General features: G+C 41.4%; 1 protein-coding gene across 1 annotated transcript; it reads left to right on the plus strand.

Annotated features, from left to right (window-relative positions):
• Window positions 1-458: 458 nt before the first annotated feature.
• On the plus strand, window positions 459-12,231 carry ptchd1 (patched domain containing 1). The gene is made up of 4 exons (XM_084398239.1): window positions 459-985; window positions 1,635-2,109; window positions 4,131-4,794; window positions 7,777-12,231. The coding sequence occupies exons 2-4, from the start codon at window positions 1,762-1,764 to the stop codon at window positions 9,426-9,428; spliced, it is 2,664 nt and encodes an 887-aa protein (XP_084254365.1). The 5' UTR covers window positions 459-985; window positions 1,635-1,761; the 3' UTR covers window positions 9,429-12,231.
• Window positions 12,232-14,677: the final 2,446 nt, after the last annotated feature.

Below are 14,677 nucleotides of genomic sequence, written 5' to 3' on the forward strand. Positions count from 1 at the left end.
GGAACCTTTGTATTGCACAAATGATTATTTTAGCTTTTCTAAATTGTTCTTTGCACTTTGCACTTTTAAGAACTTTTCACTGAAAGATTCTGTGGGAAAGCCAAAATGGTTCTTCTGTTGCATCGCTGTGAAAAGCCTCTTTTAGAAACCTTTATTTTTAGAGTGTAAAGCGCTCATCAGATGATCAGTTAAAGTATGTGCGTACTGAGACAATAATTGTACGTGTAAATCAGTAGCCTGTAGTAGTAGGGTAATTGCAAACCGTTTCTATAACAGGCTGTCACACAAAATACAATTCCGTCACATAATCGTTATCTCTGCGTGTTGTATGGTCTAACGTTTACAGACCAATCAGAAAAGCTTTCCTTTCCACAAACAGCTTCCCGTGATTAAGTGTAATGGGGGTGGGGGCACCGGCGGCATTTACCGGTCGGCTCTTCGGGAAACTGGAACTTCTGAATCAGCTTCGTAACTGAGCATTTAAGTGCCGCATCTCGTTCGTTCGTGAATATTTTTTTTTTTGTGCGGACCTGTCTTGTGTTCAGCGCAGTAACGAATGTCTTAAGTCGGTAAGGAAATGCACACAAGTGGCCGAGCTGGATCTGCGCGGAGCTCGCACGCATTCTGCGCCGCGGGTCGGTGGTGGAGATTCGTGTTTTCAGACTGGTAACAGCGGATAGCGGTTGTGCTGGGCGCGGTACGGGATTAATATGGATCAATGACACGCACCTCATAGATAATGGAATATACAAAACTGTATTTGCGCATTTGAAACTGTTTGTAAGTAGGCTGCATGACCAGTTCACTGTTATAGGTACCGTACAGGATTCATCCTTTCCAAGACGCTGTGGACATATTCAAAGAGAAAAGTGATTCGTTTCTATTAGTCTACGAGAATTGAGCATATCACCTCTGGCACTCGGATCAACGACGCAGTTATGGAAATTGGGTCTCTCAGATGGCATGAAACTGCAAGACGTGACTGGTAATAATTCAGAACCACATTTATTTCCCTGTCGAAAAAAAAAACAATTAAACCAGCCAGGTTTTGGCCACTTTTCAGCTCGTCAGGCTGGTTTAAGGGTTTTTCTTTTTTTCACTTGTCTAGGAATATAACCTGTCACTCCCTTAGAAAGTGACCACTACTGCCCATGAGTGCGAATTATGGGGTGGGGATGGAGACTGGATGTTGACCCCCAAGGCTTGAACCCCAAAGGACGTCAAAACAAATTAATTGAGGGGTCTTAAACTTACGTTATGTAGCCTATCGATCGCTGTGGGATGCTAAATCATAATAGTTCCATTATGTATCGTTTCGTTGTAGTTTTACATATCCCACACCGTTTTAGCGTTTTGTTTAAAATGTCTTTGAGGTAGGCTATAATTGAGCTACTGTACTGGCGGCGCAAAAGACCATTTGGGTTGCGTGAGACGAACCTCAGCCGACTGCGCCCCAAAATGAACTGACAGAATACTGAAAGAAAAGTCGTCAGCTTTGAAAGTCACTGATTAGGCACTGATGTTGCCACATGCCTCTAGGCTACGTTGTAGAGTTTCGAACGCATTTTGATTCTGAATTCTCTTTTTGAAGTAAATAACAAAGCAGTACTAACAAGATGTCTCTGACCCAGCAGGACCTGATGATATTCAACGCAACGCTTCATCATTTCAGTGATCCAGCTGCGTGGGTTGAACACTGATGCTCCGGATCTCTGATGCTGATGCTGGTTCATCGCCCTTGCGCTGTTGCTGCATTCTAGGATGTTGCGACAAGTGTTGCACGAAGGGCTTAGGACATCATTCCACAAACTGGGCCACTTTGTCGCCAATCACCCGGTGTTTTTCGCCTCCGCGCCCGTGCTGATCTCTATCCTGCTGGGCGCGAGCTTCAGCAGATACCGCATAGAGGAAAACGTGGAGTACCTGTTAGCCCCCAAACACAGCCTGGCGAAGATCGAGGGGAACTTGGTGGATAGTTTGTTCCCCGTGAACCGGTCCAAACACACGCTGTACTCGGACTTGCAAACACCCGGGAGATATGGCCGGGTCATCGTGACTTCGCGCAGGGGGAGCGTGTTGGACCCTCACCACGTCAACACAGTCCTAAAGGTGAGCAACAAATTTGCTTTGTTTCACACGTTTGAACGGCTACAGTTTTGTCAAAACTCCATGAATCAACATTTTGTTGATTTGGCTACTTTTTGTTTGAAGCTTGTTAGTCTTTCTCATATTTCAGAGGTAAAACATGTAAAGGAAATCAAGTGGATACACTTTAAAAAAAAGAATTATAATTCTGCCTTAAATTTTTAAGTAGGCTACAATCAACTTGGATGTTTAAGTCATTTTAACTTAAATTCTATTAAAATTACTTAGAAAACAAAATCTTGTATAAATCTTATAAAAAAGCTGAAAATTGCTCGACTTATTTTGATGAGTCCCTTTTTTCAGGAATCAGTGGGAGAATAACTGACAAAAGTCTGCCTTTCAAAATTAAACAAATCTGTAATTTTTAACTCCTCTGTGGAATGGGTGCTATCATATTAACTGGATTTCAATTAACTTGTCTTCCCACAGCTCTCCAGCAGATATATATATTTTTAGTATTAGAAATATTTAATGCAATGTGCCAGTCAGTTTTATTTTGTGGCCTACTTTTTCTTCCTGTAACACAGCTTCCCAATTCAGAACCCAAATTCACTCCCCAACATGAAATATGATGCTAGCAACTTCTGCTTATACTGTACTGCCAAATGAGCAGTTGACCTCTTTTTGTGAAATTTTGAAATGTGTGGCTTTACATAAAGTGACATTTTGCTAGCATAGACTCTTTATTATTTAATGCAAAATACTCACTTCGTGCATCGTGCTCATCCTTTCTAACTCAAAACATTAATTTCAATTTAAGCTAATTGAACTAAGCCTGAGCCGTGAGCAGCAACCACATCTTAAGAACTTTTTAAAATTCACACAGCATTGCATTTTCCAGAAATAAAACCTTCTTTATATTCTCCCTGCACACACACAACACAACAGGTCTCAGTATTACCTTGTTCACTGTATCATAGACCACCTTTGGTGAGCTCTCCTCTACTGATCCACGATTTAAAAGAGTGTGACAATTGTGTATGTCAAGATCTGATCTGATTCTGAAAGAGGGAAAAATCATGGTTCAAAGGATTTGAGGTGATTCTATTCTGTGCAATATATAGTTTTTTTTTTTGTCTGATATGCATAAAGACTGTGGGCATGCAATGTCATGCTTTAGTCTCCAACGGAGGGTTAATTATCAAGCTTGAGCAATTAGAGGCCTGATCGGTGTGTGTCTGACATTTCTTTGCTGCTCGAGGAGGCCAGAGGATTGGAGGAGGTAGCCTCCCCCGGTGATCTGAGTCTGACACAGTCTAATCAGTCTGACATTAACAACGCAGAGACACTGACCTCAGAGGACAATAAATCCGCTTTTCCTGTTGAAGAAAGAATAAAAAGTTTTTCTTTTATGTTCTGTTTGTCTTGTTGGCACACTCTTCCTGCAGCAACATGCTTTCTTGTTGCCTGGCAACAAGATAGTAGCAACTGAATGCGATGAAATGTGACATAATCAAATACTTAAAGTTTACTCTTGAGTATTAAAGGTTTTATTTTAATTTATTCCTAATGTGTGCATGAACATACACTACCATTCAAAACTTTTTGTTAAGAAATTAAGAAAATAATACTTGTATTCAGCAAGGACACATTCATTTGATCAATGACAGTAAAGACTTTAACCTTGTTACAAAACAAATAATTTCAAATAAATGTTGTTCTTTTGAACTCATCAAAAATGCATCACGGTTTCCATAAAAATATTAGGCAGCACAACTGTTTTCAACGTTGATAATAATAAATGTTTCTTGAGCACCAAATCAGCATATTATAAAGATTTTGAGGGACCATGTGACACTGAAGACTGGCGTAATGCTGAAAATTCAGCTTTGTCATCACAGTAATGAATTACATTTAACATTTGATCAAATAAATTCTGCCTTGTTGAGCATAGTAGACTTCTTACAAAAACATAAAAAAAAACTTTTATCTATTACCTGTCTGTATTAGTAAAACATTTTATCCTTCTCTTTTTCCACCTCAAGCTACACAACACAATCACTCAGATCCAGGTTCCTATGCTGGGATTCAACTACACTTTTGCCCACCTCTGCCTGCTGGATGATAGCAAGAGCTGCATCGTGGACGACATCCTGCGGGTTCTGGAAGAGATGAGATCGGCACGTGCATCCAACCATTCAGTAGCCCCTCTGCGTTATCCCATCACCAAACTCAAAGATGGGCGGGAGGCCTACATTGGGCACCAACTGGGCGGAGTCCTGGCAGGTGGAGGGAGAGACGGGGTGCGTTCTGCTCGAGCCCTTCAACTCACGTACTACCTGCAAGCGGCCAGCCCACTGAACGAAGTGGTGGCGGCCAGCTGGGAGCTGCTGTTCTGCAGGGAGCTGGAGAACTTTGGAGAGGCTCATCCGGAGCTTAGTCTAAACCCCTTTACCTCTTCTTCTCTTCAGAGGGACTTCCAAAGGACCAGTCGTGTATCAGAGCGGCCGCTGCTCTTTAGCCTGGCCGCGTGTCTCACACTGGCCATGCTGTGCTGCTCAATGCGAGACTGTGTGCGTACAAAGCCCTGGCTGGGCCTTCTGGCTCTGGTGACCGTCAGCCTTGCTACACTCACCTCTGCGGGCATCTTCAACCTCACAGGAGGGAAATACAATTCAACATACCTGGGCATCCCTTTTGTCATGTTAGGTGAGATTATATTATTTCTCCCTGTCATCCTATTATGCACATTTTTTACGCTTTAAAAGAAGTCTATTACGCTCACCAAGGCTGCATTTATTTGATCAGGAATACATTAAAAAACAGCAATACTGTGAAATTGGATTACAATTTAAAATAACTGTTTTCTATTTTAATATATTTAAAATGTAATTTATTCCTGTGATTGCAAAGCTGAATTTTCTGTTGCCATTACTCCAGTATTCAGTGTCACATTATCCGTCAGAAAACATCCTAATTTGCTGATTTGGTGCCTAAGAAAAGTTTCTTCTTATTACTAATATTGAACACAGGTATGCTGTTAAATATTTCTGAGGAAACTTTTTTTTTTTTACAGGATTCCTTGATAAATAGAATGTTCAAAAGAGCAGCGTGTATTTGAAATAGATTTTGTAACAGTGTAAAAGTCTTTAATGTTCATCAATTTAAAGCATCCTCCAATATTTTTGAATGGTATATTTATCATCCCAGTGATGTGTGCTCTTTTCTCTTTAGTTGCTAGTCGTCTTTGCGGTTTGCATGTTCGCTCCGTTCTTTTGATCTTCCATTTACTTACTGTGACTGTCAGGTTAAACGAGTACACCTTCTGACTGACCGCAAAGCTCTGCACTGCACTTTTGTCGAGGTGTATCATTAAAAATGAAACGCTCCACATCAAAGGAATTCCTAATAGAGCCCAGCAGACAACCTTTAGAGGAATTCCAACCCCTTATTTTGTCTTCTGTCCATGAGCCATTCTGGGTGAATCAACTGTGTGCTTCAGATTCACACAAGCAGATATCTTGCGATAATTACCAACACGCATACATGCATCCTGACAGATCACATCCATCTCGCTTGCTCTTGTTGGCCATCTCTTACACAGCAATTAGTGCCACATGTGGGAGGAGGCTTCTGTTGAGAAAATAACAGGCTGGGGCAAAAGACAGAGAAATTAAAAGAAAAAAATGGAAAAGAAAAACGAAGGCTTGGAAAAATAGACGAAGGCTGAGACGAGACTATGCGTTTGGATTGACCCTGTGCCACCCACTCCAAAAAATTAATAATGCATTTCTATCTCAAGACGACTGACATCTGTGTCCTTCTTATAACACTCCAACAGTTCAATCCTAACCTTGGCAATTGTGCCAATCCACGTCAGCAATCTCAGAATTCGCCCCGCTGGTTTCCAATTGCAGCCTGGGAGTGACAGCGTCTCCTTGCAGAGTTCTCCTGCAGAGCACTTTCTTAGTGTAAAAACAGAACTTGCTAGAGCCGCCCAGTGTCGCTGCATATAAATGTCATTCCAGGCTGCTCTTACTGGATTGAATAAGGTTCAAAGAAAAGCAGGGATATATGTAATAATTACATCATAACGGATGTCTGACAAAACAATAGCCCTTATCTCTGTAAGCCACCGGCCTTTTATTTAAAACAAATTCCATTACAAGGATATTAGCTGTCAACTGGAATCATCTGACAGTCCTCTGATGATAATGGAAAGATGGAAGGAGGAGATATCATAGGCCATAATTGCTAAGATTGTCATGTTTATTAAGAGGAAAAGGGGGAGATGAGCGAAGATGTTCAGGAGATAAAGGACTTGCATATTGAGAATCAGTCTGTGTGTCACATTGGTATTTTTTATTTTCTTTTGAGATGAGTGGAAATTAAATTGTTGGTTCTTTTAGTATGGAGGAAAACGACTAAAAGAGAGAGAGAGAGAGATCGAAGGCAAAAGTGTTAGAAAACAGGAAAAACCAGCATGAGAATAGGAATTCATTCTCTCTTTCACTTTGTTTACTCTTACTGACAGATCTTGATTGTGTAGTTTAGCAACCATCTAGACGTAGGTATTAATTTAAGTTGAGCTCTTTAGCTCTGCCGGAAATCAGTACACTAGAGTCCAATCGTGAAGGCCACAATCTCAAGTCAGCACTGTCTGGTGACTGCTAGATTTTGTGCCAGGCACACATCCCAGGTCTTTGTGAGAGAGGCAGTACTGGTAATATCTGACTGAGGGAACCTCCGTCATGAATGATGAGTCACTGATGCCGTGGCAAAACTGTAGGTGAGAGCCATCTGCTCACTCTGCCTGCACGAGCGAGTGATGTAGAAAGCTAAAAACACGGAAGCAAAAAAATGAAAAAATAATTTGAATGCTTGAGTTAAACGTGGAAATAAATGTTGTAGTATAAGATTGTTAGCTTCATCATGATACAGAGTTTATGTTCAGTCGTAGGACCCTGGGTTCCTTTATGTCAATTTCTAAAAGTAGGCTGACCCAGTTTGTCTAATGTCTTGGGCTTCTGTGCTTCTAAGAAGTCCCAAGGCTACAGGGGCTGTCAGCCTTCCTCACATCCGTAAGGCTTTCTCCTTACATCAGATCAATTTTGCATGGCATGTGGCTATCATGTGGGAGTGTGACTGAGATTTATTTAGCTACAAATTCATCAGCTGTGAAGATAGAGGAGGACAGAGTGGGCTATAGTTAGATCATGCTCTGTAAATAAAGGTGGTGATGGCCAAGAGGCTTCCTTCCCTCTGCTTTCAAGACTGGATCCTTTCTTTATTTTGATGGATTTTCCTTTCAAAAATGGTGTTTTTCCATTGGCTGAAAAGCCTATATATTAGATTGAATTGAATTTGATTAGAATTTGATTTCATTGATGAATGTGCAAATGCTACACATGTATGCTAAACACTTTTTGACAGCAGTGCCAGAACAGAAGAAAGAGAGCATCTGTTTTTTCTTAGATATCCATTGTTGCGATGCAGCTGCAGAGTGACTGTCTTGTCACCGTTTTGTTCAATTATTTACGTCTCCTCTTTTCCCAGCAGCCATTTATGTCACTTGAAAGAGCTGCCTGCTAAAATCATTCCAAGCGTCGCTTAGACCATTCCACTTCACGTTTTATATATAAAGGTTTATAAATCGCTGAAAGACATATTTTCTCTTTTCATCTCTTCCAGGTCATGGCTTGTTTGGCACATTTGAGATGCTGTCGTCTTGGCGACGGACACGCGAGGACCAGCATGTGAAGGAGCGGGTTGCTGCTGTATTCTCAGACTGTATGCTGCCCTTCACAGCTAGCACGGCCTTGCACGTGGTAACCTTCGGCATTGGGGCAAGCCCGTTCACAAACATTGAGGCGGTGCGTCTCTTCTGTCAGAACGCCTGTATCTCAGTTATTTTCAACTACCTCTACATCCTCACCTTCTATGGCTCCAACCTGGTGTTTGCCGGCTACCTGGAAAACAACTACCGTCACAGTCTATTCTGCAGGCGCGTACCAAAGCCTGAGTTGCTGCAGCAGAAGCCGGCATGGTACCGCTTCCTCATGTACACACATTACAACGAGGAGGCCACAGATGCAGGACCCCTGCGTGCTTACGAGAGTCACCTGCTGCTAGCCTTTATGAAACGGTACTACTGTGACTGGATCACCAACACCTATGTCAAACCATTTGTGGTTCTTTTCTACTTGGTCTATGTGTCCTTCGCCCTCATGGGCTACCTTCAGGTCAGTGAAGGGTCCGATCTTAGTAATGTGGTTGCCACAGAAACAAGCACTATAGCATACACCCGTGCCCAACAGCGGTATTTCAGCAGTTATAGCCCCGTGATTGGCTTCTACATCTATGAGTCCATTGAGTACTGGAACACCAGCGTGCAAGAGGATCTACTAGAGTACACCAAAGGTTTTGAACGCATCTCCTGGTTCGAGAGTTACCTAAACTACCTTCACGGGCTGAACATTACCACTAGCCTGTCACGCAGCAACTTCACAGAGCACCTGCGGTCTGGCTTTCTAAGCCAACCCTGCTATGTGCATTTCTCGGACGATATCATCTTTGCCAAACGTGCGGATGGGGAATTTGATGTGGTGGCCTCGCGTATGTTTCTCGTGGCCAAGACGACAGAAAACAAACGAGAAGAGATGTCAATCCTTCTGGACACACTGAGGAAGCTGTCGCTGACCTCCAGGGTAAAGTTCATCATCTTCAATCCATCCTTTGTGTATTTGGACCGCTATGCCTCATCGGTTGGAGCACCGCTGAAGAACTCTTGCATCGCTGCTCTCTTTCTGCTTTTCTTTTCCACCTTCTTGGCAGCTGACCCACTGGTGAACGCCTGGTTGACTGTGACGGTAGCCTCTGTTGAGTTCGGGCTGGTGGGTTTCATGACTCTGTGGCGGGTAGAGTTGGATTGCGTCTCAGTGCTGTGTCTGATCTACGGGGTGAACTATGCTGTGGACTCCAGCGCTCCGCTAGTATCTGCATTTGCTCTAGGCCGGGAATCCACTCGTACGCGCTGGGTGAAACTGGCTCTGGAGCGACATGGAGTTCCTGCCCTTCAGAGCTACTTGTGTTATGGGGCAGCTCTGCTCCCTCTTGCGGCCGTGCCCTCAAACCTTACCCGCACACTCTTCAGGTGCCTCTTTCTCACCGCCATCATCACCGCCTTCCACTGTTTGGCCATTGTCCCCGTCCTGCTCACCTTCCTTCCTCCCTCCAAGAAAGATCGACATGAGAGAAAGGATGCTGCGGAAAACAGTGAAGAAATTGAGTGCGTGGAGATGGGGGACAGCACACGTGTGGTTGATCAGATTACCACTGTCTGACCACATGCCAGAAAAAGAGAGGCAGGCTGGAGGATGTACAAGAGAGAAAAAAACAAAACACCCCAAGGGGGTGACAGAGGGAGACCTGAGATATGAGAGTTAGCCTTTGTGCAGCTGGGCTTCCAGTTCCCATACTTAATTAAGCCAGAGGTGGCTTTTAAGTACTTTATGGGTGTACTTTAGCATAAACAAGTATGGCTTTTGTTTGACGGTTAAAACAGTAGATGAGTTTGAGGTTAAGCCGTTAGTGCTACAGTATGTGTATCGTTTTCATGGTAAAAGCCCTAAGCAGGTTTGCTGCAGCTCAATGAGAGCGAGGAAGGCCAGATGAACCACACTGCTGCACAGTTGCAGATAATCACAGAGGGGGGCTCCTCTGGTCTGCAACATTACAGCAGCAGTAGAGCGGAAACAGTAACAAGCTATTGCTTTGACAAAGCATAGATAGAGACTTAGAATATTTCTGATGCCCCAAGATCCATAACAAGACTTTCAAGGGCACTAAGCTAAAGACCAATCAGCCATATTCATATCTGCTGATAGCCATGACTTTAATGTGCCCCTCTTAGAGGTTTTGGTGAGACCATATTTTTGGGATATAGTGTTATTCAATCTGCAAAGCGTTTGAAAATATCAGAAGGTTCGTAATATTTTCACCGTCTGACCATGGTGAAAGTCACCTCCCCCACCATAACCAATGTCTCAGAGGCATTTAAGGCTGATCTTGTATAAAGGAATCTATAAGAGAGAAGAAAAATGGGTGGGGGAAAAGAGAAGGACTGAAGGGGGTATGTGCTGGAGAGATACACAGAAGCAAGACTCTGCTGACAGGTTGGTATGCAGTGCATTGCTTCCATGGTAACTCTGGGCACAGTTTAGTTGCATAGTGTCTGTATAATTTCCTACCCCCTAAGTTCAATAAGGGCAATGGTTACCAATTAAGTTGCACTGCAGTGGGAGTATAATCTATGAAGGATTTATCCCTGCTGCTCCTTGCTTATTTTGTTTGCCTCTAAAAATGCTGAAAATCACCTTGTCACAGACAACGCTCTTCATCAATATGCATGAGTCCCTTCATTTTCACCCTACTTTGCCCTCTGTGTATGAGAGGCTTCAAAAAAAGAGATATAGAGAGACCTGGGGCATAAAGAGAGCATAGGAAAGGAGCATCTGGCCAATCAAATCCACTTACTTTTCAAATTCCCCTTGGTCCCAAAAGCAACTGATGTCAAATCAATCATGAGGTAAAACAGCATCCCCTTTAGCTTTAGTGCAGCTGGGGGGCATATCGTTTTTTATTTTTTCAAGTCTCTCTTTCTCAAGCACCCACGTTGGCTATGACAATGACATTTATTATGTCTGTGGCAGAATAGAAAGGTTATGTTGCAGCTTGTGAAATGTTGCTGAATGCATAGCATGCACCAGATAATCATATAAAGGACAAGAAAAGGAAAAAAACAGTTAGACATGTACATGATTGGACACAATTGCACTCAAACTTAATGTGGCGGCTGTAAAATAGTTTTTTTGGCCATTCCCTACCTACTTGACCACCGGTCCTCACCTACTCCATTCTCTTCCTAAGTAGTACTTCTGAATTGCTGCACAGCCCACAAGCATTTGGATGAGACATACACATATGGCTAATTTAATCTGCCCCTATATATTTTCAGTGCTAGAGCCTCTCACAGCGGATTTTACTGATCTCAGTGCAGTAGCCAGTATTCAATACTCTCTCAGACTAATCCAAGTATAGTGTTCAGAATGATTCTCTCAACAATTTAATTAAAGTGTTCTAAGATCTCTGAGTGATCTCAGACCAGCAACCCAACAGCAGCTTTCACTGATCTCAGCATGCTGTTGATCTCAGTGGAGCACTCAACTCTGACTGATCTCAGAACTGCACTGTAAATAAAACTTACTGGTCTCTGAAAAGCACTGAAATGCATCAAATACATCCTGTTTGTTCAGCACTTTTGTTGACAGGCCCTATACTGATTTTTAATTTTTTTTTAATCAGTACTTTTGTTTATCAAAACTGCATAAAATAATAATAAGGCTCGTTTTCAGAGAATAAACTTGCATTCAGTTTATTTCTTTGACAAATAGTAGTTTTATCTTAATTATGTAGTGCAATTTTGGTTAAGTAAATTGAGACCCAATAACAAAATTAAGAAAAAAAATGTGTGCAGTGTAATCATTTTCCAAAATATCTATCTATCTATCTATCTATCTATCTATCTATCTATCTATCTATCTATCTATCAGCCTTCATTTTGTAGGATCAGCAGTGTGGTTTTATGTGAGTACAATGGTCCAGTTATGTATGTACTTGAATGTACTTGAAAGCGTGTACCCTTTAAGAGAAATACCATGGACTTAAAATGATCTTCATTTTATAAATGAAGTTTAAAAGTTCATGATCATTACGATCTCTTATTTGCCTCCTCTGTCAGAATTGCTGGATATGAACATTCAATGCACAGTCCTTCACATACCTCTGCTTTACAGATCCACTCAGGCTTACATCCTTTCATTTTGTTTGTACAACACCTCCATTATTTTACTCAGCCCAAATATGATTGCTCTGAAGCAGTATTGGCACAAGGCCCTTTGAAGATGTCAAAGCCAGTGGGAAGAATGAGGGGGGAAAGTATTTACTGTACACCCACACTGGCTTGCACACACATAAGTACACACACAAATTTAGCCTAGAGTACATGCATTCTACCTGACTGATATGCCTCTGGAGATGATTGTTGTTTTTTTATGTTTCTATGAATTTCAGAAGAATAAAAATAAAGAGAGGTTGAAATGAAAAGTGAACGATGACGCATCATTTGTTTGTCTTATTCCTTATTAAACAGTAAATCGAATCAATTGTTCTGCTCTATTTTCAGTTTTGCAGCATGCTGCCATCTAGTGGCCACTTCTAGATATTGTTAACTGGTTGGAAAAAAAGGTGCATGAAAGACAATGCCATGTGAAACTTTTATGAGGGTTAATATTGTTACAGTATAACCAAAGGAATCCACAGACATAATTGGGAATGACTCACACAGTGTGACATTACCTCTACAAATTGAAAGTGCTCAGATTCTCAGAGGACTTCTTTAGCATAGAGCTGTGAAAATTGCTATTCTGCCCTTCCCATAAGTAAAGGGTTCATTACTACAGCGACAAGAGCCATATGAGCAGCAGTATGACTGTGTGAGTGTATGTGCAAAAAAGGCACGAGGATAAGGGAGTTTTCCCTTCTTTGAGACAAATATTACACAAAGAGTGTTGCATTTCACATGACACCAATTCCTTCTGTCTAACCCCACTGGCAGTCACGCAGATGCTGTGGCATTCCCAAACTTAAATCCTAGTTGGCTGTGGGTGGGATCCAATCAGTCCCAGACACAGATCATGAGCAGAGATTACAGAAGAGGACACCATTCTGGAAGGGCGTGCCTCCTCACCAAAGTAACCTAATACTGTTTTGTGCAGGTCAGTTTGTCTCCATCACAATACCATTCTCATGTAATGCAACCATTGCTTACAAAATGCATCAAGATAAGAGAAACATCCACAGTATATTCTCATAGCGTGGTATATTTAAAAGAAGTGGTCATATGCTAAATTAACTCAACCATTTATTTTTCAAAAGGAAGCTAAAAATAAGCGAGAACAGACAGGTAGGTATGAGAAAATAGAGGTGCATCACTACTCTTTATGTTTCTGCATTTTCTCAGGCGTGATCCGTACCGTAACCATGGAAACGTGGTCTGCTGAAAAGCTTAACTCCATCAGGAGGAAGTCATAAAAAGGAAGACATTATTCAATATGCACACTTCTGTTGACGATACATCTCACTTCCTACATACTTGTTATTTATTTATTATATTTAAACCAAGAAATTTTGAAAAGAAGTGTAATATTAAATATTCAAGATTCATTGTTTCCAGGCAATTTTGTTATTGTTAACTAAAGCTTTTGTTTTTATTAACTGTTATTAAGCTAAATAAAAAAATTATAATGAAAACCTGTACAATTACTCAAATTAAAACTGAAATCAAAATAAATGAAAGCTAACTAGAACAATTACATAAAACCAAACTGCAAACAAATAAAAAACCCAGAAAGAAATTAACAATATAAAACAGAATCAGTCAATAAAAATAAACTTAATAGTGTAAACTTATTACACACCTAACAATATGCTAAGCTTATTGCACAACTTGACAAAAGAAAGAGGTAAAAAGAGATAAAGGGGCCCCAGGGATCCACACCCTGTGAAATTGAAAAGGTGATCCGCTGTAAGTGTGAGGGTTATTTTCACACGTTTCTTTGTTTGTCTGTGTGTGTGTGTGTGTGTGTGTGTGTGTGTGTGTGTGTGTGTGTGTGTGTGTGTGTGTGTGTGTGTGTGTGTGTGTGTGTGTGTGTGTGTGTGTGCGCTACTACACAGTAGAGAGTTGAGGGGGAGAGAGAAATAGATGTTAAACCGTTCTGTGCTCCTCTGTACTTCATTTATCTCTGTCAATATCACCCACAAAGACATAAACACCATGTTTCCTACATTTTCAAGGTCCGTTTTTCAACAAACCCACATCACATTCTATTCACATGAAAATGTCATACTTATCTAAAGAGTAGTTCATCCAAAATGAAAGTTCTGGAATCATTTACTCAACCTCATTTTCATGCATTAAAGGGTTAGTTCACCCAAAAATGAAAATTCTGTCAGTAATTACTCACCCTCATGTTGTTCCAACCCCGTAAGACCTTCGTTCATCTTCGGAACACAAATTAAGATATTTTTGATTAAATCTGAGAGCAGTCTCACTCCTCCATAGACTTCTAGGTGACCGAAACTTGCTGGCCCAGAAAATGTATTAAAGAGATTGTTAATATAGTCCAAGTGACTACAGTGGCTCAATCTTAAGTATATCAAGCGACGAGAATACTTTTCGTGAGCAAAAACAAACAAAAATAACGACTTTATTCCACTATTCATTCATGTTGTACGTCACACGCATCACACACATGACCAGCGTCGGCCAATAGTGAGCCTACGTGTGACGTACAACACAGACGCGCTGCGCAAAAACACTACGTGAACTCACTTGAGGCCCAGAGAGAAGGAAATGAATAGTGGAATAAAGTCGTTATTTTTGTTTGTTTTTGCGCACGAAAAGTATTCTCGTCGCTTGATATACTTAAGATTGAGCCACTGTAGTCACTTGGACTATATTAACGATCTCTTT

The sequence above is a fragment of the Rutilus rutilus genome (genome assembly GCF_951802725.1).
Source record: "Rutilus rutilus genome assembly, chromosome: 24".
In the NCBI taxonomy this organism is placed as follows: Eukaryota; Metazoa; Chordata; class Actinopteri; order Cypriniformes; family Leuciscidae; genus Rutilus; species Rutilus rutilus.